The following is a 22,331-nucleotide window of genomic DNA, read 5'->3' as shown; positions in this document are numbered from 1 at the left end:
ACCTAGTTAGCTCTGCAAACATAGCTTTAAATCTGAGTGGCCACTATTAAACAAACACTGCATCTCTGCAACACCACACATGTTCCTTGCAACCAGCTGTCTGTGTGGAGTGAACAGATCAGACATAACGATAATAACTCCAGCAAATATGACCACATTGTGGTCAGGTATTATATCAGTGTTGTGAATGGCCTTTGAGTCAAGTACATGGATTACAACAAGCGGGCTGGTCTAGACCAATGCTCGGCATCATTGGTGTATTGTGTGAGTATAATGCATTCTTGTACTCTTGAGTAATATTTGTTTTAATAAGGATTTGCAGACCAAATATTCGAATTTGTAAAACCATAGAGCAAGGAACAGACTGCATTGGCCGTTTTGATTAACTCCATAAAACATCTATGGCAAGAACTGCCCAATTTTAGTAAATTGAATGTGTAATCATGCAGTTTTTATTGTAACTTTGTGTCTAGGTTTGCTGGATGGCCTATGACAGATGTATCATTGGGGAATATGATATGAATGAGAACAGATTTTCAGCTGTGGTTGAACTTTTGACTTAACCATTCCAAGTGGCATTTATTCCTTACTGCATGCTTGAGGCAATTGATGAAGTCAAGAAGGGGTCTCAACCTGGTAAGCATAACCTTGGTTCTTTTCTCAGTGTGCGCTAGCTAGCAGAAAATATTTAAGGCTGATTGAGTAGTTGTGTTGCTTGTATATTCCAGCCCTGTAAACCACCAATGACATGTTTTGGGGTGGCAGTGGGGTGGGGAAATATCCTCACGTACTTCATATTAAAAAAAAAAAAAAGGTTTATGTGACTCCCTCTCATCCCAATAGAAGATCATCACATCTTTGTTTCAAAATTAAGAGACCCATAAATTTCTATAAGTCCACTAATCAGAAGAGAGCTTTCGGTTGAGTAAAACCTGTCTGTAAATTAGTTTACAGATCTTTAAAACATAGACAGTATGAGCAGAATGTATTAAGGTTTTTGTTAGAAGGGAATGAATGAGCAAATGCAAGACGGTTGATTAGAAAATCACTCCATTAAAAAAAGAAAATAGTTTGATTAAACTTCTCCCTGAACTTCCATTGAGCAATTGTTAACCTCGTCACATGCTTCTTCCAGAGAAAGGTTATTTTCACTATTCACGTCAGTCTGTATTAGTAATAATGATAAAGACATCAACATGCATTCGGTCTGCACCTTTTGACAGCGATTCCTGTGATCCGTGTTGCCAGATGGCCTATTGTGACTGTGTAATGTAGCTGAAGAGCACTCAGTCAAGCACCTAGCTTTTTATGTATGAATTACCTGTCACAACAGTACTGTCATTATGGATACAGATTAACAATAAGGCTTACATCACAATTGTGATGGGAGAATAATTGTTTATTCTGCCCGACTTGTGCTTTTGACAAATTCTTGTGCTTAGACCTTGGATAGATGATTTCTTGCAGGCGACGCACTTACATATTAATTAATGTACCAAATAGTTGGATTTGCATTTTCTTCCTCAATGGACAAATTTTTTTCTTTTTCATTACCTAAAAAATCAGACTGTTTATGAAACATTCCAATGAGTACCAAAGCAATAATATGGGTCATCGAAGGCAAAGTTCAAGAATTTGTCAACTTCAAGCTAGAGCAATGAAACGGATTTTATTTCTCTTTAATGTGTTTCACATCTGGAAGCAACTTCTGTTCAGACCTGGTGATGAGTGACATATTCAGGTTTTGTGATTGAATTGGTCATTTTTGTCACCCATTTTTTTCTTTTCCTCCGTCTCTGAATCTTCTCTCCTGCCTTCCCTCATATCTATTAACAACTGATTCATTCACCATCTCATCACCCCCTTCCCCTTTCTTAACCATTCCTTTTCCATCTATCACTCCATCATCTATCCACTTGTCACCTCCATTTTCCAAACCATTTGCCCCTCATTCCCCACCATCCCTTCCACCATCCACCTCTTATCATTCCTTTCCCCCTAAACCATGCCTCTCCTCTCCAACAGTGCAACATCAACCTTACAACATCCCAGCCCGCATACCCAATCCTCCCAACACCCCAGGAATGCAAGAGGCACTTCTCCCTGCAGTCAACATCCAGCATCCATGAGGTGACAAAGTCAATTCCATCTCCCATCAGTCCAGTAGACTTGGACCTGCTCAAGCATCAAGCTGTCATCAGTGACATCATTATTACCCCTGGCCACTGGAGGTATTTCCAAGGGCTGTGACAGTGACTTGATAATTCTTTTGCCTTGGAAGATGGATCAGGATCTATCAACTGTCTTGGGAATGCGAGAAGAAATTCATTCTTTATAGAGGTGAGTTCTTGGTGTTTTTATAGTTGTGATAATGAGACAGTGGAAAATTTGGTGTGAAATTGTGAAGTGGGTCGTGTAAGAGTAGGGAAATTCCCTGATTAAAAGCTGTAGGGTCATTGTGATATATTCTAGAACCAGACAAGGGATTATAACTAAATATTGTGTCTTTCGGAACCGGACCCTGCGCTCTGAGTGGAATGCACTAATGATGCTAAACTGATCAGCCGTATACATTACTAATGTCTTTACATTTTTACCGATTCAAAGGAAACAACAAATTCACGATGAGCGGACTATAGACCATGTGACATTTGTTTACAATTTGGATGTTGTGGTCACGTGATGCCAAATTTCAGCAAACTGTTCTCTTCTGCTCTGCATTGTATCTGTTGAAATGTGATTGGTGTGAAAGTGGTGACATAAATTGTGTAATGTGGGCAAATAACATGCAAAAGATGCCTAAATGTTTGGGTTGCCCAGGTGATTGACCGTCAACTGCCTGTCATTATGACAGGCACATTGTCTTTAAGTGCTGCAGTCATTGGGTTGTCATTGAGTACATTTTACTGATTTGAGTAATGAAGATGAATACAGGAATACATTGGACATGACTGCATTTATTCTTGGTCATTCACTGGTTGGTATTTGAAGGTCAACATGTCTGCATAGTTTGCATTGCAAGCAATCTGGCTGACTGGGTGGAGACGTATTTGCATTTGATTAAGACAAATATGATTATATATATTACATGCACGTGCATGTGTACATGTTCAACATACACAGTGTATGATAGATGTAAATTCTATTTAACTTAGTGCATACATATGTCAGATTCTGTTTAAGATTAAGAAAAACTAGTATAAGTGCCTGAGACATGATAGACATCCGTCCTTTTTGAGACGTAACAGTTCTTAACCCGTCCCTTCTACCCAAATCTCTAATTGCACGTAACATCTTTGTATTATCCAACTTTGGTTGACCAGGTTACCTATTGTCATTGATGCCTGCAACCAGGCGTAGCACTTTGTATATGTCTCAAATGACTGGTACAAAATGTACATCAGGCTAGGTTCATCACATTTGTCATCCTGGGTTCATTTGATGGTCACTGCTGGCATTAATGTATCACTCCTTTATATTTGGCCGAGAGATGAGGCTCCCGTTGGGAGACATTTTAGAGAGAAAATATTTTTTTGTTTTAAATACCAAAATTTTTTTTTTAAGAATCATGTCTTGACTTTCTGGTGGTGAAGGCGCCATTTGTAGATTACATATTGATGATTAGGAAAAAGTCACACTGAAAGATTTTTGTTTTTGGAGGGGGTGGGGGGGGGGGGAGTCAGAAGAAAAATAATTCTTCAGGTGTATTCATTGAGAAATGTCTGCAGTTTGGATAAATTAGGCCAAATTAGGAGAAGAATCTTTGAAAGCCATCCAGTTAAATTCAAAACTAAAATTTCGAGATGAATTAACTTCAGACTGATCAACTCTACCCCGAGGGCCCCTCTATGTCTTGTGGCTATTATAGTACATGTATGTATATATTCACATTAGACCAACCATTAGACAAATATGTAGGAGTAGGAATTTACACAGAAAATAGCTCCGTCTCTGACGTGTGTTGACATAGCAAACTCAACCACATACAAATGCTTGCCTACACATCACAAACATGCATGTGGACATTAGTTAATGAAGGAGAAAAACTTGACAGAATTTAAATCTGTAACGTCAGACTTCATACTTTGTTATCTTGCCAGATCAGGAGACTTCAACATTATATTTGTTCACTGTGGCAGGGAAACGTAAATCAAAACATTCACTTTATCAATAGTTACAATATTTTGGAATTGTATTTACTGAGCATGCAGAATTAATGCTCAGGAGACAAATATTTTGTGGTCATTCCAACGGAGTCTTTGGGGAAAAGAATTTGTTGTATTTTTCACTTTTCCAAGTCCCTCTTGTGGTTTTCTAAACTAGTGGTCATTAACTTGCCAACTAGATTTAGTGGACATTTTGCAGGTGTGAAATATTTCATGTACTGCACCCCTGACATTTCAGCAGAACTCTGCTTACCGACCTCATTCCATGCAGGAGTTCTATGATGTTAACTTTTTTGGTAATTCTAACACAAGAGTATTAACCCTAAACACATGTAATAAGTACATTTAATTGTTCTTTATTAAAAATTCCTTCATAAAGTCTATTTTCTGTCATAGTACAAGCAAGGTCTGACGTATCTTGGTAAAACTTCGCTCTAATTAGGAAAGGTAATCAGATGATAAAACAAACAAACTAAATACATAGTCAAAATATCACTGAATCACTTTTCAGACTTATGTGATGAAAGTTTTTAAACCATTTTTCTGTCATTGTCTACAACGCTTTAAATACCTATTTGTGCATTTAATATGTAAAAAAAATTTAAATTCTAAACATTTACACAGTTCAGTTGCTCAATAGCTGACACTATTAATATATTTTAAGGTTGTACTATTTCTCAGCTTTTTGACACAATTTTTCTGCAGTTTTATGCAGAACTTTCTCTCCAAACCAAAACAATTGTTCCGTCTAAAGTAGTCATTTTTCCTGAACATGACGGCTTTCACCCCCTGAACCACAGTTACACTTTACAACCCCAGTTTTATTGCTTCTCAGCTGAATGAGCTGCCTGAAGAGTTTGAGACTCTCCAGCTGAGATGAGATTGAATTCCTGTCAACAAATTGGCCGTCATATTTCACACTTTGTCTCTGTGTTAAGTGGACCCCTAGGGATACCTATTGGCATTCCTAGTTCAACAAGGGAAAAAAGGAGTTACATATTTCAGCATTGTAATGTGGTATTCACTGCATTGGTTTTCTGTTCTTTCAATCCAGGTACATGTAGTCTTTAGAGGGGTAAATTTGGGTATGACCACTCACCAAATCTAGGTTCAGGTTATGGCTCAAACCGGATAAAAATCCGGTCAGGAAATGATTAACCAGATTGTTACAGCAAGAACAGGAAACAAACTTGGAAGTGAAAGTTCAACTCCTACACTTTAAACATGTTTGTAAATATTTAATACAAAATAGTTTCAGATAGGTAGTTGGGTGGTGCAAGTATTATAATTTTCAATTTATCAAGTGTTTAAGTGATTTTTAAAAAAAAAATCTTGATTCAAAAGTTTTTTTTTTTTAAAATAAATATCTTGATTCAAAATTGATTTAATTACAAAAGTAGTCAAACATACATGTAAACCTGGAGTTTAACAAATCTACTCCCAATTTCTTTCCAAACTCTCAAATGTTGAGATTTTTATACCAGCCAAAAGACCTTACAATGTCTGATGAATTGGGAGACTGATTTGATCAGTTCTGAACATGCTAAACCTTTAACTCATCACCAGTATGTCTAATGAAAAATTGACGTCGTGCAAACGTCAACCATAAACATAGTGGAGTGATCCTTTCATAAGAAGTTGATCACAGTGGATTGATATGCTTTCAAGATCAGACAGGATATTAGTGTAATAAATATCTCCATTGTCATGAATGTAGAACATCCCAACAGTCAATATTTCAGGTGTATAATCACACAGTCTGATATTCATAGTTTTATTGGAGTTTTAAAAGCCTGCATTATTACATTTGTACATCAGTGTTTCGATACTCATGCATCATAAAGAGATCTGACCTCAGTCTGACCCTTATTAATATTCATCCATCAAAACCAAACCCTCACCCTCATCACACAACAGTCCACCCCCACGGCATAATGGGGCAGCCCTCATTAGTATGCACCCCGCATCATTGACATCATCCCTCTCCTCCTAGTACACGCACACTGGTTTCCCACAGTGCTCCATATAATGCAATGCATTGATCGTCTCGCCAACATTGCGCTCTATTCTGCTCTCCATACACACTTGGACACTCCTGTCTTCCACTGGCTGACGTTCATCCATGCAGTCATGATCAAAAGGTCTGTTTCATATTATATTTTTTACATATTCACCTTAAATACTATCAGAATATTTTGTATTATATTCACACAATGTGCATTACACAATATCTCTGCTATTCTTGGTAATATTTTTCTAATATACTGGTATGTCTTTGGTACCAGTATATTTTTTTTACTGGGGTTAAATCTGCTTGACTGCCTTTGATGTATGTGTTTATTTTTAATTAAAAGACACTCGGTAAAGGTCAGGTTAGCTGTTTTCATGAACAACATGACTACATAATGTGTTACTTGTTCATCTATTTGCATGAATTTTGAGGACCCTATAGTTACTGAATACGGCACTTGCAATATGGTGATTATTCTTTCAGTGTGAATAATTTGTACACTAGCGGCCTTGAGAGTCATATGTTTGGGCTGCTTCTCTGTCATGTGTGTTTCATATGAGTTTTTAAAAAGGAAAAAATATACTTTTAGGATATTTTTACAAGGCTTCACGTGTGTTGTATCTTTTTGATTTTGACAGTAATGCTTCTTTTTTTTTCTTCAAATGGGTACTTTTCCACTAAAAGGATTTTGACGTTTTTACATATCAGTTTTAACTTTTATTATTCCATTTTTTTTGACATGATTCCAATTGTAAATTTCATTCATCAAAATGAGCAACATTAAACTTCCAATGAAGTCATATAATATTTAACAGTCGTCAGACTGCCAGACAATGCTAGTTTTGGAAAACAGTAACCATTGGAATAATTAATATTCCAAACACCAGGAGCACAGTGTTACAGACTTTGGCCTGATATGTTATCATCAAAATGTATCAGCATTCAGCAAGGTCATACGTTGAATCAATTAAATATGTACAATGTATAGAGCTCAAAATAAATCAATTAATACGTGTTGAAAATAAGGGTTCTGAGGCGGAGTAGGTCAAGCTAATAAGAGAAAGTTCTGTTTTTAATTAGTTAATTTGGTCAGGGTGATTGTTGTTGACAATGCATAATTAATGTTACTGGGTAAACGAACAGTGTCAATATTGTTACCTGCCTAAATTATATATAACTCACATTGGCAAAAGTCCACATTCTGTTCCGTCATTCTACTGGACAGGTACATTTGTTTATTTATCTGGGAGAAGCAAACACATCATATCACATGTGTGTTAAGTTTGTAAACAAATAAATTCCCTTAGGAGGGCAAAGCAGGACCTTTGCCCATCAAAAAGTATTCTTTGTATCAAGGGACCTTGTTTTTCTGTTTACATATGTAACATAGAAGCATTAAACTTTAGAACCTTTCAATATTGGAATGATGTATTGGGCAATAACAAATGTTTACATCCATGTCCAAATCTGCAGGTTGTGTGGCTTTCATCTTTGTTAAAAGTTATAGAATTGTCTTCAAGAGAGAGAGACAGGATTTGTCTGTGTCCTCTGTTGGAATAATTTCATCTGTTTACACCATAGTGCTGGCCTTACTGTTGACATATTTTGGTTCTTGGGTCTTGAGACATGAGTAGTTTGTGTTTGTAGAGCATGTCCATCCTGTGCCAAGCCTGTAAACTTAATAAAAAAATAATTTCTAATCAACTTTCCGCTTGTATTTGACACCAAAACAAATTTCACAAACTTATTTCATCTGTCACTCCTGTGGTGTGTCAAGGCTCCACAAAATGATCTAGGCAGTCAGAACAGACACAAATTGATCTCAAAGTTATCAGGGCAGTCGCCATGGGATTTGGCCGTCGCCCACAGCGATCATTTCATGGGGGCAGGAGGCCCCGTGAAGTAGGTCACGTTGACTCCCCTGCAGCAGTCTCATCAAAGTAATGGAATCATTCTGTGTCTATCCAATGAACCCTGCTGGCTGTCTGAAGACCACAAATTCTTCCCAGCCAGAAATTAATCCAGCCATGCTAAGCTCTCTATCTGTAGGCATTGCGTACGATGTGTAGATATCTACATGAGTCATTTTGCCTAAGTGCATTTTTTTCGATTGGTATCCAAAGTCTAGTTAATGTTTAACAGCGGAAGAATTCAGAGGTAAGCGTGACATGTTTGGGTCGCAAAGGATTGCGTAGATTTGTATCTTTTACTCCAACATTGCTGGAAGTAGAAGGAATTATTTGCCTCTCCTTGTACATATATGTACAGTGTATTTGTAGATTAAGAGGATCATAACCCTGGTGTCGTTCAGGACTTCAGTTTTCTTCTAGATTTAGTTGTCAAAATTTTAAAGTTACGATTGTAAGTGAGCAAGTTGGATACCTTTTCCCATTTGAATTGTAGCGCATAAATTAAAATTTTCATCACTGCTTCCAAATCTCTGCTGAATACCCAGCCCGCCCTGATAAATTTACAAATGACTTCCTGGGTTTGCGGAGGTGTACTAAAGAAAATCAAACCAGCAACAATCCAAAACTGACTAGGTAAGGCCTCACTAGTACCATCATGATAGATTTTCATTCATTTGATATCATGTTCCTGTATTTAAAACTCAGAAATAAAGCTAATAAAATCAAATAGGTGGTAGTTTCAAGTTTTATGTTATCCCTTGAGTTTTTTGGAGACGGAATGGAGTAATTGAAAGTGTAATCTATAATGAGCAACAAATGTTTGATTATTTCATCCTCCTTATGTCTCTACTGATTTTAGAGTTAAGAGAGCGATGTGAATTTTAAATCACCTGTGGGAAAAATTGTTGCAGTTCCTTCATAAATTTCTTTCAAATGAGATTGTCATCTTCAAGATCGCGCATGTTGAATTTTTGAAAGGGCACTGCTTTCTATTCAGCATGAGTCATATTTTTATTTGCGCTCGAACGATATTCAAGGTGGATTTCAACATATTTTTATATTTCTAAGACCCAATTGTCTTTCTTATGTACACTATTTATGTGGAGGGTTTGCGGTTAAAATTATTTGATAAAGCATCATTTATGGTGATTAAATGCCACAGAAACTAATCAATTTGCAATATTGATTGTGGTCCTTTGGCATTGCAAAGAAACAGGGTGATTAAGCCAAAAGATGATTCAGATGCAATGAAAGAAATCTCAGTAATTCTGTCTGTCACTAGTTTTTAGTATAACATAGTAATGAAGTACAATTAACATTAAGTATTCATTACCTCAACTCAACTTTATGAATCAGGTAAAATTTGAAGTCTTATAATTATTTTCCTTGACATTAAAACCTGTAAAGTCAAGGTGTGTATTTGAATTTCTACAAATTCTTTTTATGGATTATTCATTTCTAATTTGTAATTCTATCTTGTCATTTTCATTTTCAGACTATTCATTTTCACACTCTTCAATTTCAACATAAATCTTTCCTGTGACCGTTCAAGATTCCAATAACCAACAGTGCCAACTCCAACACACCATTGACACCGTTGACACTATCAAACCAGTCATAAACCCAACATTTTTGCACATTCTCACCATATTGTCCCCATCCCCCTGTGCCCATCATCGTTACACCCAATCCCTCCAGATGACACTCCCTGCTTGATTAGACCTACACGCTGTATAATCACAGCGGTTATCCACGCACCACGCACATACAGTACCTCGGGGCCATGCGCGCCTCTGCGACTATATCTTGCGGGTCTGATGATGGTCGATGAGTCATACCGACCCTTCATCTTCCTCCCCTGCATCCGTTTTTTCCTCTTTCTTAAAGAGCATATTGGATGCAAACCTGTTTGAATGCCGTGGCTTGGCATCAAAGGAGCCATTTTTTGTGTGATTTACTCATCGTATATCATGGAACTCCCCTATGCAGTATTTTTCAGGATCTTTTATTTCACGGTACGGAAAACTCATCAATTTCGGTAAGACGTACATGTATGACTCACACAAGTTTGCTTGATGTGTTTTTTGTAATTGCAATATTTGAGGATATTTGAGGATCATTGAAGCAAAGAACACCTGTTATGATGAGATATCATCCCTGAAATGTTCCTCTTCAAACGAGCAATTTACCCATTTTTTCTGCTCTAAATAATGTTTCTAAACATGTATGAGCTTCAAATTGTTAAATTTGTAATTAGTAAATTATATTTTTATGTTTTGAAGCATGAAGAGTACCATTTGTTGCTGTAATGTAGTAAAATATATTTTAAGTAGGAAAGGAATTTTTTCTTATTTTGGCTTCAGAGAAAAATTTGGTAACGCTGACGCAAAGTTATTTCAAATGAGGACATCAGAACTCTAGAGTTGAATAAATAATGAATTAAAGAGAAACAGATGTCTGGTGTACACGACAAAATATCCGATATCACTCATAAGTTCTCTCTCTCCATATCTGATTATCTTTGCAATACGATATCACGCTGTAGCTTTCTCCTGAGAACACTCCTCCACGACAAATGCCAATCATTCATCATATATTAAAAGCAGTTTTTACATTCCCAATGTCTGACAAAGTTCAATTTCATTAAAAGGTGGTTCATTGCAAAGGTTATAATCACACATTGAGGTATGAGACCTCAGGAATGATTGACGAGCACTTTGTGAAGTGGGAATGATTAAATCATAGTCGCTTCTGCTCATTGGATTGGTTTATCATAAACTGGGATGCTAGACAGGTTTCATCTTTCCAAATGAGTCATCACAGATATTGATTTTCTGCTACAATCAGGAAATGAGCAGAAGTTACCAAATTGCTCTGTAATGAGAATCAGCTCAGAAAGAGCACTATCCATTTCATAAACTGACATATACATGTATGTTTTTAACAAATGTTTGCCTTAACAACGTAATTAAACAACAAGGGTGGCCTCATCAGTTATCAAAGAAACATTTCTGTGGGTACCTTAGATTCAAAACAAAACATTTCAGACTACATTTTAGGAAATAACAATAATATCTGCATGTCCAGATGAGAGAAGGTGCTTTACTTATGAAAAAAATGTGAAGAATTCAAAGATGAGAATTTATGTTAAACTCTGCCTGCTTAGCATGTATTATGGGGAATAAAATTGTGTACAACTATTTTGTTATTGACCTTGCTTTCGTTAATTTAGGATTCAAAATTGAAAACCAGACCTCAAATTTGGAAGATATATTAGATAGATATATCTCACACATAGATTATGCACTTTTTGGGGTGTGGATTTGTGTCTGACCATGGAGAATAATGTTAACAAAATTCACCCAACTCTCCCTTCCCCCCTCCCCCCCCCCCCCCCCTCCCGATTCGTTATTCGCCGCAAACCATTTGAGTACAAGTACATGTTTTGGCCAATCTTCGAGCAGCTGCAACATGCCATACATGTATCATGCTATTTGTACATCTTTCCTGAATACTTCCCCGACCGGATGACCAATGTGATTAAGTGTCTCTCCAAGGCTAATCATAGCTCGTCTTGACGATGTATAGGTGATGGCTCTGACGTCAGTAACACGGGAGGACAGAACTCAAGGAGAAGGGGTTGTGTGCTTGCAATACTAACAAGGTGATGGTGTTGGGGGTGGGGGGTGAGAGGAAACAAAAAATGACAAAGTAGAGGAGTCGATAGGATGCGAGCATCTGTTTTTGGAGAGGAAAGGAAGAAGTGTAGGAAACAGGAAAAGGAAGAAAAAGTGGAAAGAAGTGTGGAGAGATGGAGGTAGTACATTTGTACATGGGTTAGAATGGTAATATGTGATCATCAATTAGAGATAGATCCTATTGTATTGTATTTATTTTGGAAATTAATTTCTTTCACAATTCGTGTTCTATATGGAAATGAAGATGTTAATTTGGATATTAATAATTGGATTTGAGTGAGTGTTTAAGTCTAACTTGGCACATAGGTGATTAGTTCTAAATTGTGTAATTGGATTTTGAATTCCATTTTCTTCATAGTTGATAACTTTTTTTCAGTGAAGATGATGGTTCTCTTTTATAAAACATCAATACTCCATGTTGTTTTCTGTCACAACGTTTCATCCTGCTTTGCCGTTGCATTTTACCCCCAAGAGTCGCCATTGTCACGCCTACATAAGAAACCCAATCTCAATTCAGTCACATTGACTAGTCACTTATTAGTGTAATTAGCTGCTAGGATTATTCCCCCGTGTAAAACCAATTTATTCATTGCCCGTCTGCTGTCTGCCCCAGGTGCATGTGGGTAGAGTTGAATATTGTCCCATTACAAACAGCCCCTCGGCCTAAAAGAAACTCACTTGTGAATGTGAGAAAGTAACTTGGACGTAGCAGTGTCACGTTTAGGCTCTCCACAGAAGCAGTGTCTCAGTAGAATTTAATCCTTTCAATTCTGTCCCTAGAGAATATACTTTTTACTAATCTATTCAGCCAAGAGAATTGTAATCAAGTGATCAGAGTTTTGCCCTGGGTTACGATCCTGCTTGTGTCAAAACGTGATTGCAATAAATTTGGTTGAATAACTGATGCAGATCATGTGTTAAGGAGAGTATAAGTATTTTAATAAATGAAAAAGAATAAATAAACTTTGAAAGAAATTTGTTGACATATAAGTGAAAGTTTGTTTTGAAAATAAAAGAAATATACACCAGACTCTATTATCTAGACATTTTTTAAAAAATAATGACAGATATCTTTATAAATATTTTCTTATAAATATGTTCTTCTTATGTATGGGATGAAGGGGTTTTGGAAAGTAGTGTGTATCTTTCTTGTACACATCACCTATTTCTTTTGGGCATACATGTACAATAAACGTTAAAACATTTTGAGTTGTGAAAAAAATGTATTGTGCATCCTCGCGCAAATATATGCTTTCTTGAATTGGATGTAATGAGATTATAACAAAACAGTGAATATTGACTACTTTCCTGCACCTTGACTTGTTTGATCACTTGATTTGGAAACATGAGCGTTTGTATTAAAGTTGTTTGTTTTTTCCTTCCTATTAAACATTACAGGTCTTTGACATCATGTCACCAGAGTGATACAGCAGTTACACCGACCCTGATTTGATTTGGAAACATGAGCGTTTGTTTTTTCCTTCCCGTTAAACATTACAGGCCTTTGACATCATGTCACCAGAGTGATACAGCAGTGACACTGACCCTGTCGCCATGGCAGCGACACAGAGCCCCGTCGTCAAGCAAATCGACAAACAGTTCCTGGTCTGTGGCATCTGCCTAGAGCGATACCACACCCCTAAAGTCCTACCCTGCCTACACACATTCTGCCAGAAGTGCCTGCAGAACTACGTGCCGGCTGAGTCACTAACGCTCTCCTGTCCGCTCTGCCGACAACAATCTATTCTTCCCATCGAGGGCGTGACCGGCTTACAAAACAACTTCTTCATCACGAACCTGATGGAGGTATTAGAAGGTCCGGATAGTAGTAGCGGAGACGAGGGAGCAAGCGGAGGGGACCAACCCTATCGAGTGGTGCCTTGCTGTTCTAGTCATGAGGGGGAGCCCTTGGATTATTACTGCGATGATTGCGAGACGGCTGTGTGCGGGGAATGCACGATGTCAGAGCATGTGGATCACCCTACAGTGCTTCTGAGTGACATCATTGATGAACATAAAGAAGTGCTGAGGAGTATACTGGATAAAGCAAAGGATCAGGTAATATAGAATGTAGTCATGTGTGAAAAAGGTTGATCTGCTTACAGATTTAAGCCAAGAAATTAATAACAAATTAAATTTTATAGAAGCCAGAAAAGGAGTTATGAAAGATGACATTTTTGGTTAAGGATAAATTGGGTTTTGTCCTTCAATTCTTCAAGTATACATAATCTTTTTGTTTCATTTGTCTCATGTTTTTTTTTTTTTTTTATTCATTTGATAACAGCCAAGTGATACGTCATGGCTTTGAAAATTGAAATTACTTGATGAAACTGAGTAAGCTTTCCATACTTAGATTGAAATTGATAATTGTATTTCAAATGTAGGCAAACTCAAATTGTTTTCATTCTCGATACTTACACAAATTGTCTCTAGATTCCACGTCTGCAGGATGCAATAGAGCGAGTGACAATCATCAATGGCAGTCTGGAAGACAAGAAGACCAAGGCAGAGACAGAGATCCTGACTTCCTTTGACACTCTGGAACGAGGCATCCAAGACAGAAAGGAGACATTGATTAAAGAACTGAAATCCACTCACGAATCCAAGCAAGAAGTTCTTCAGAAGCAACAGGAGGTGTTAGAGCAAGAGTTGCTGAGCATCGAGCATAATTGTGACTTCACCGAGCAAGCGTTGAGGAGTGGGAATGAGATGCAGATCTTGTTGGTCCGTAAGCAGATGGGTCAGCGTCTTAGAGAGCTGACGGAACAGTGCACTCAGCTCCAGCCCCAGGAGAATGATTTCATCAGCTTCATCGGGGGTATTGGAGAGATGGAAAAGACGTTAGCAAACCTGGGAGTGATACGCAGCAACAGCGCCGTAGCTCATGAGACAGTGGCGGTTGGTGAGGGGCTAAAGCGGGCCTTCTGCGGGGAACAGATGGTGGCTACAGTCACTACTAAGAACTACAAAGGGGTGCTAGTTACGACAGGAGACGCGGTGGTGACAGCTCAGCTGCATTCAGGGGATGGAGAGGTCCATGCAAAAGTGATTGATAACAAGAATGGTACTTACGATGTTCTGTACATGATCCCAAGGGAGGGGTCCCATCAATTGAGTATTAAACTCTTTGGACGACATATCAAGGGAAGTCCCTTCAAGTTACGTGTGATGCGGGAGAGTAGCTCCTCAAGTCCTAAATCCCCAACGAGTAAGATCCCAAGAAGTAATGTGAAACAACGTGCAATGAGGAGACCGCAGAGCGCTGCTGGCTCGCTGAGAGTCTACCGCAAAACCAACCCCATTGAGGATGATCTTGTGTTGATTATTGGTCAGAGAGGGCGCAACAAGGGGGAGTTTACGAATCCCCAGGGCGTGGCTAGCACAGCGGCTAATGGTGGGAGGATTGTGGTTGCCGATAGCAACAACCAATGCGTGCAAGTCTTCACTAACAGCGGGGACTGCAAGCACAAGTTTGGCATCCGTGGGCGTAGCAACGGTCAGATGCAACGACCGACAGGAGTTGCCGTCACAGCCGCTGGTAACTACATCGTCGCAGACTACGACAACAAGTGGGTCAACATCTTCGGAGTGGATGGGAAGTTCATCAACAAGATTGGAACGGGAAAGCTGATTGGTCCAAAGGGTGTCTGTGTGGACGGCAACAACAACATCATCGTCGTTGACAACAAGTCCAGCTCCATCCTGATCTTCACATCAACGGGGAAACTCCTCAACAAGTTCGGCTCTCGGGGCGCTGAGGATCAACAACTCTGTGGTCCGCACTTCGTCGCTGTGAACAACAACAACCAGATTGTTGTCTCTGACTTCCATAACCACTGCATCAAGGTGAGTCCATTTCAGTCTGGACCAACTCATTCAAAAATAGTCTCAGAATTAACCATTTGTGATTTTCTTTAAAGGGATATGGTGTGTTTCAGGTTGAAAGTTCCATGTTTTCGTTGTTTTTCAGACTTGCTAAAAAGAGACCCAAGCCTACACCAAACAATGGGCTCCGTTCACAAGTACCCCCTTAGCTGTAAGAAAGGGAGAGTTAGGGGTTACCACTTGGGAGAGACATTTGACTGCATTGCTGACACTCACGCTAAGATGCACTTTCAGCATAAACTTAGTTGTGCATATTTCACGCTAGACGCACACGAGCCAGTATGTGTACGCAGTGTGCCCTGTTCATCAGGGTGCTCTCAAAAGCGGTTAAAAAAAGGCCTTTTATTCACGCATGGTGCCCATATTAATACGGTATCAACTTATCAACTGACATTTTGATCCCCCCCAAAAAACCATATGTTGGTGATGAGACCAAACTCATTTTTTCCCACGCCGTCCACCTTAGCACTTAACAGCATCTTGACTGATTGCATCCTTCCACGTTTTCCTTTCTGATTCCTCAGATCTTTGAGCAGGACGGTCAGCTAGTGAGCATGTTCGGATCCAGGGGTGAGGGTAACGGTCAGTTCAACGCTCCCACAGGCGTAGCTGCGGATCTGATTGGTAACATCATCGTGGCTGACTGGGGTAACAGCAGGATTCAGGTAATATCTGTCTCAGAGGGAGTTGTAGGTCATCATAATTCGTCCAGTCTCAAGTTAGTCCCCTCGTACTTGTGACCTGACTGGTGATTTGACTTGTGACTGACATGTGGTCACTTGTAAGAGACTTGTAATTGACTTGTAGTTAACTTGTGATTGACATGTGATTGATTGACTCTGGTGTTAGACAGGTAAACTTGCATACCTCATATTTTTGTGGTGGTGTAAGAGTTTGAAATGCCGTCTTTGGGGGGCAGGGGAGGGAGGGAAATGGATGTTTATGGAATTGTGAATAAAATATGTTACTGTTGAGAAAAAGCCAACTTAGGTAAAATGCATGGTTCTTCTTTGAACCAACTCTCTCTAAAGATGTAACCATGTCAAATCTTCACACTTTTTTGCATTTCTTCTCCATCTCTCCATCTATTCCATCTCAATCTTAAAGGTCTTTGATCACGCCGGCTCCTTCCTGTCCTACGTCAACACCACGGGTGATCCGCTCTACGGCCCCCAGGACATCGCTGTGACCAGCGACGGCTACGTAGCGGTAGCCGACTCCGGTAACCACTGCGTTAAGGTATACAAGTACTTGCAGTAGAAGGTGCGCGAGTGTCCCTATGTTCCATGCAGAGGCCTGCTGGATATGCTGTGTAATGGAAGCCCTGCAAGGAGTGGGGCATGGCAGACGTAGACAAATGAGCTGGTTATGACAAAAAGTCCAAAACTCAAACAAGGATAGTACCGCTGAAACTTTTCAGTCCTATTCTGTCCCAGGTTATGTCACACACACCTACAGATCCAAGTGCGGATGTTAATCAAAATTGTATGATGAAAGTTGACTTTGTGGAAAGTATGTGGTACTTAAATTGCAAAAAAATGAAGTTAAGCTCCAAGATGTTGCGAAGCTTAAAATATAAAAAACAAACTGAAGCAATGTAAAATTGCCGATCACTCATTGCATACTCTTTCAGATTGATGCTTCGACGTAAAAAACAGATTTTTTGAATTAACAAAAAGAGGTTTTTGTACTGTTTGACAGATTTACTGTGTGACACTGAATGATTCAGAGTACATTGTTACTCATAAAATAATCACAATTTTTTCTGATGATCTGAAAGTAAATTGTGATATATTAGTGATTTTAGATTTCACTCATAGAAACAAACTGTGCCACCGCAAGGGAATTAGTAGATTCCATGCGTTAAGAATACAAAAATGAAATAGTGAAATATGGATAATTTGTGTAAACAGGTGTAGCATAGCCAGCTCATTGTAACTTTGTGAAAATACAAGAGCAAAAATGGGAGGCAAGTTTAAGCCAGTCATGTTTGCCGATGTATAGACAGCATAATGCATCATTGTATATTTACATTTTATGCAAATGATATGCAAATCACACATTCACAATTTGTGAAAAATCTCATGAATTTTCAGTTCAAGAATCAAAATATCTGCCAAAATATTGAAAAGCTCAAAATAGTTCACAAGTTTGGCATGGGATGTTAATTTTATTTTTTAATGCACCCTTTTTATTTTGGACATTTTTGTTCCAATTTTGCCTGCATACAGTTTTTGTACAAAATGTACATTTCTTTTCAGACATTTGTACAGTACCTAAAGTCGTGCTTGCTGGAGTTATTTTGTACTTTTTGGTTCAAAAATGTCATTCTTGTATATTTATTTGTATTATAAAACAAAGATGTAATATATATTTCTTTTAGCATTGACTGGGATGTAAATACATATGTTTGTGTGCAGTAATGGTGATATCTTGTTATGCACTTTTGTTATTTGGTTTGTTTTGTATTTTTTTCTTCACCTTGGCTTATCTGTCTTACTACAAGTATTGCTATCCCAAATTATGTGTTGAATTGGTATAAGAGGTATCGAACACTGCAACATCATAGTACCATGCTTTAAAATGGAAAGCTTTTCACATCTAAGGCTTGAAGTAGTTCTGTGTTTACCTTCACTGAAAAGCAAAGAAAATTGCCCTCTGTGATCTTTGAACATGTTGCATGCTGCGTGCTTGTTTAACATACCTTTTGCATTCTGATCATGAAACTATTCCACCCCAACAATTGACAGACCTAGTTTAAAAACTTCAAAGTTTTGCCCCACTTTCCCCTTCCCTTACAAAGTCATGGCTGAAATGTTCTTTATTGCAATTGCTTGAATGCTTTTAACACTGCATGTGCATGTTTTCATTTCAACCGCTGTTTTTGTTGTTCTTTTGCTGATTTTCTCATTCCAAAGATGTGGACAACATTAAGAGAATTTCTAACAAAACAATTTGACAAAGAACATATTTTGTGAATACAAATATTGGTGTGCCAAAATTTGCCAAAATACTTCAAAAAAACTTTGTTTGTAAAAAGTTGCAGAAAATTGTACAATGGTGTAAAATAGAAAAAAGTTTATTTGAAGTGATTTTATTCCATATCCAAGAATCCTAATGCTCTAACACTGCCGTGCCTTTCTTCTTTCAACTATGACAAAGAGTGCTGTAGCATCACAGATATTAGGGAGGTTTCGCAAGCGAACGGATACGCTTACACTTACGTTTAGCTATCCGTATCCGTTTTTTACTTACGTGTAGCGAAGGAGATATGCGTGTCGTCTGCACGTATGACGTCATACGCCACTCACTATTCGCTAAACGTGCAGACGACACGCATATCTCGCTCGCTACACGTAGGTAAAAAACGGATACGGATAGCTAAGCGTAAGTGTAAGCGTATCCGTTCGCTTGCGAAACCTCCCTATTGTATCCGCTGGCAGCCCAGCTTGGGAAGTAGAGAAAGCTTATTACTAAAACACAAGGACTATAATCTGTGGTGTCCAGAATTGTGGTGCCATGAAATAGGTTTTTTTATCCCGTTTCCTTCTAAATGAGTTAGCTCTTTGTCTTGACTTGGAACTATACAAATGTTACAAATTAGGCAGATATTTTTGTACTCTATGTCAAGTTGGTGCCATTTTTAGCTGAGATAGCTGCCAAGAATTCACACAAGGCTGATAATTCATATATGGTCAATCAAAAAGGGAAGAAAGTATCCAAAATGTCTAATGCTCCATTTCTAATGCTTAATTTCAAATGAAGATAAGTCAGATTTGGAATCAGTACCAGATATTAAGATTGCTTCTGATACGCTCTATAAAACACGCATCAACTGGCTATTTACTCCCGAGCTTGGCTGCCCTAGATTTTTACAATATCTGTGTCAGAATAAATAAACTGCAACCCAACTGATTCATAATTGTGTCATGTGGCTTTACAGATTTCATAGAGCCGTCGTGTTTAAATAGACTATGAAAATTCACATTAACACATTGGGTTGTAGTTTAAATATGCACTCACTTATGCGTGGGCTTTCATTAACAAAAGTAAAAAAAAAAAATGAAATCATTATTAAAAGCATTGAAAGCAAGCTCTCTGCATGTAACATTGCTGAGAACGGGAACCGGAACCAACTGGATTGAACAGGTTGACACTGGCCGGCGCTGGATCTAAGTGGGCCTAGGTGCTGTCCTGTTTAGCCTCTGCATTTGTACCTTGTCATGGTAGCCAAAAGCTGTTCGGAATTATTTTTTTCTTCCTACTCAAGCAAAGCTCTTTAACCCCCCAAAAATTTATCATTTAGAATTTATTTTCTGATTCTGATTCTGAAATCATTTTCTGATTTCTAGTTTATACTTCTTAGAAGTTTTTTTTTTCTTTTTAAAAAGCTGAAGTTAATCCATTCTTGTATTTCAACTAACACATATTTTGTAGTCTGCCTTTTGTCACTCATAAATAAATCCACTAATGACTCAAACTATATTCCGCCCAATGTTTTGTTATGTTTATTGGTCCATATGAAAACAAAATATAACCAATTTTTATTTAAAAACAAAGTTCAAGTTTTCTTCTCTGTTTAACAACGAAAGTATTTAAGAGGGGTATTTTGTAAGACTGCATTGTGTGCTGTAAATTCTATCCATTCCGTTCAGTTATTGGTTGCCATGGCAATGTACAGTGCTCCATTTTGATTGGTCAGACAAGCAGCAGCTGGGTTGACTGGCTTAGCCAGCGTGTGACGGTACCTGTATACTGCAAGCTACCTGTCAAACCGAGCTAGGACAGTCCCACATTTTCAAAACTTAGGCCTCGCCTCCTGCTCGGGCTTAAGGAGATTTCAGCCAAAGCTGGAGATGAAACCGAGGTTAAGAATGCCCTGTGAGACTGGTAGTATAGACCATTATCATGTTGCGGCCATCAATATGTTTTCCCATTTAAATCAATGTAACCAAAGCGAGGCTGGAAGGAAAAATAGTCTGGTTCCTTTTTGCACAAAAAAGTTACATTCAGTACTATTATTGGATACAGGGAACATGACTGAAATGGTAGCAGCATGATAAAGGTCTATAATCCATTGCATGGGGTATATATACAAGATGGATAAATTCATATCCCCCCCCCCAAAAAAAAAGTTGTGCAACCCCTTTGTAAAGTTTTTGGGAAGAGTTTATATGGCGGTTGGGGGAATTGATAAATGCATATTTGTCCAACATGGAATAGTTGGAATCAAGTTGTGAAGGAGGGGGGTTGAAAAAAAAATAAGGGATGAGGGAAAATGATTTCAAAATGTTGTTTATTTGGGGACATTTTGCTTAATCTAACAAAAGTAGGAGGAGTGGGGAGAGGGGGCACCAGATTGAACTTTGGTGTCTTGTGGCCATTCACAAACATCCAACCCCGCCCCCTGTTTCACTTCACCCTTTACTACCCCTCCCTCCCCAACACTGTTAGATATTTGAAAATTGTATAAGCCCTAGGAGTCCAAAATGTATAACCTCAGTAAACGATCGGAAACTGTAACCTAAATAACCCTCAAATAAAATAATCTATTCCGATTTCATTCTTCTATATGTGCTGATGTAATGTAATAATGTGTTAGTGATGTCATGGGAGGGCAGCCTCTCAGTGTTTCAAAGCATGCATGACTTGAAAGTAAAAATTCAAAGGAAAAAAACCGTGAAAGAATAGTTGTAAAGTACATGTACTCCCCCAAAAATCCAAAGATAAACACACAGAGATTTTAAGTTTGAGGAAAGGGGGGTTGGATTTTGCAAGGGTGAAGAGTACATTTGTATAATTCTAAACTATACAGAAAAAAAAGTAAATGTAAACAGAGCACCAAAAAAATGTTTGTCAGATATCGAATTTCCCGTCTGTTGGACTTCTCAATACCAATTGTAACAAAAAAATTGTGTAAATACATAATTTATAAATGTCCCTTATTGTTCATCGTGTGTGCCAGATTATCCATTATATGCGACTGGTGCAGTCACTGCTTTAAAATACTGCGTGCGTGAAAACTTTTATCCAATAGTTAGTAGTGTCATTAAATCTTCGTGCCGATAGAGAAGACCACGCATTCTGATTGGATGAATTGAGATTGACCTGCGCAATGGGTATTATGTGGCACCGCCCAGTCACCGAAATTTCACCATATGGTCGGGTACGGATGGCCTAGGTGACCTGCTAGTACAGTAGTATGCTGCGTTAAGGTAAAAAAAATAATGTGCGTGGCCACGCCCCAAGGTACAAATCGGTGCAAAATGAACCTGTAGTTTTGTGACGCATGCACGCTTGCATTGTAACAATGTGCAATGGCTTGCCAATATTTGTTTGTTTCCCGGCCGTGGGGCTATTTTCTACAAAACATTCTGTTAGGTACTACAGTAAACATTGCAGGTTGCATGAACGAAAATCAGTACTTGTTCGGATTAAATTACTGTAACGACAAGATATCATTGTGACATTGCATTTTCTTGCTTGAAGTATTGTACTGTTGTAATTTACTAGATCAATGGTGTCGGCCGTTAAATTATGCGCAATTTACGGCAAAGTTCCTATGGTACTGCACAGTGTTGCGTGGCGTTGTCTAAACGCATATTTCTATGCAATATTAAATTAATTGTACCTTAAACACATTATGTAGCTTAAATATGAG

General features: G+C 38.3%; 1 protein-coding gene across 2 annotated transcripts; it reads left to right on the top strand.

Annotated features, from left to right (window-relative positions):
- Positions 1-18,097, top strand: LOC119728424 (tripartite motif-containing protein 2-like). 2 transcript variants are annotated; one of them, XM_038200653.1, is made up of 7 exons: positions 1-264; positions 474-636; positions 2,026-2,340; positions 13,286-13,843; positions 14,219-15,631; positions 16,195-16,335; positions 16,778-18,097. In XM_038200653.1, exons 4-7 carry the CDS (start codon positions 13,340-13,342, stop codon positions 16,928-16,930), a joined length of 2,211 nt encoding a protein of 736 aa, XP_038056581.1. In that variant the 5' UTR covers positions 1-264; positions 474-636; positions 2,026-2,340; positions 13,286-13,339; the 3' UTR covers positions 16,931-18,097. The 2 variants fall into 2 exon arrangements, with proteins under 2 accessions (XP_038056581.1, XP_038056582.1); XM_038200654.1 differs by lacking the exons at positions 1-264; positions 474-636; positions 2,026-2,340 and adding an exon at positions 6,067-6,307.
- Positions 18,098-22,331: the final 4,234 nt, after the last annotated feature.

This window comes from Patiria miniata, unplaced genomic scaffold (genome assembly GCF_015706575.1).
Source record: "Patiria miniata isolate m_02_andy unplaced genomic scaffold, ASM1570657v1 HiC_scaffold_20, whole genome shotgun sequence".
Taxonomy (NCBI): domain Eukaryota; kingdom Metazoa; phylum Echinodermata; class Asteroidea; order Valvatida; family Asterinidae; genus Patiria; species Patiria miniata.
This window is presented reverse-complemented; position numbering and strand designations above follow the sequence as displayed.

What these genes read in the sequence shown, in the direction of transcription:
- LOC119728424 (XM_038200653.1), top strand. Translation starts at nt 13,340, where the DNA reads ATGGCAGCGACACAGAGCCCCGTCGTCAAGCAAATCGACAAACAGTTC. An exon ending in TGGATAAAGCAAAGGATCAG is followed by an intron (nt 13,844 to 14,218) that starts GTAATATAGAAT and finishes AATTGTCTCTAG; the next exon opens with ATTCCACGTCTGCAGGATGC. An exon ending in GGGGTAACAGCAGGATTCAG is followed by an intron (nt 16,336 to 16,777) that starts GTAATATCTGTC and finishes TCAATCTTAAAG; the next exon opens with GTCTTTGATCACGCCGGCTC.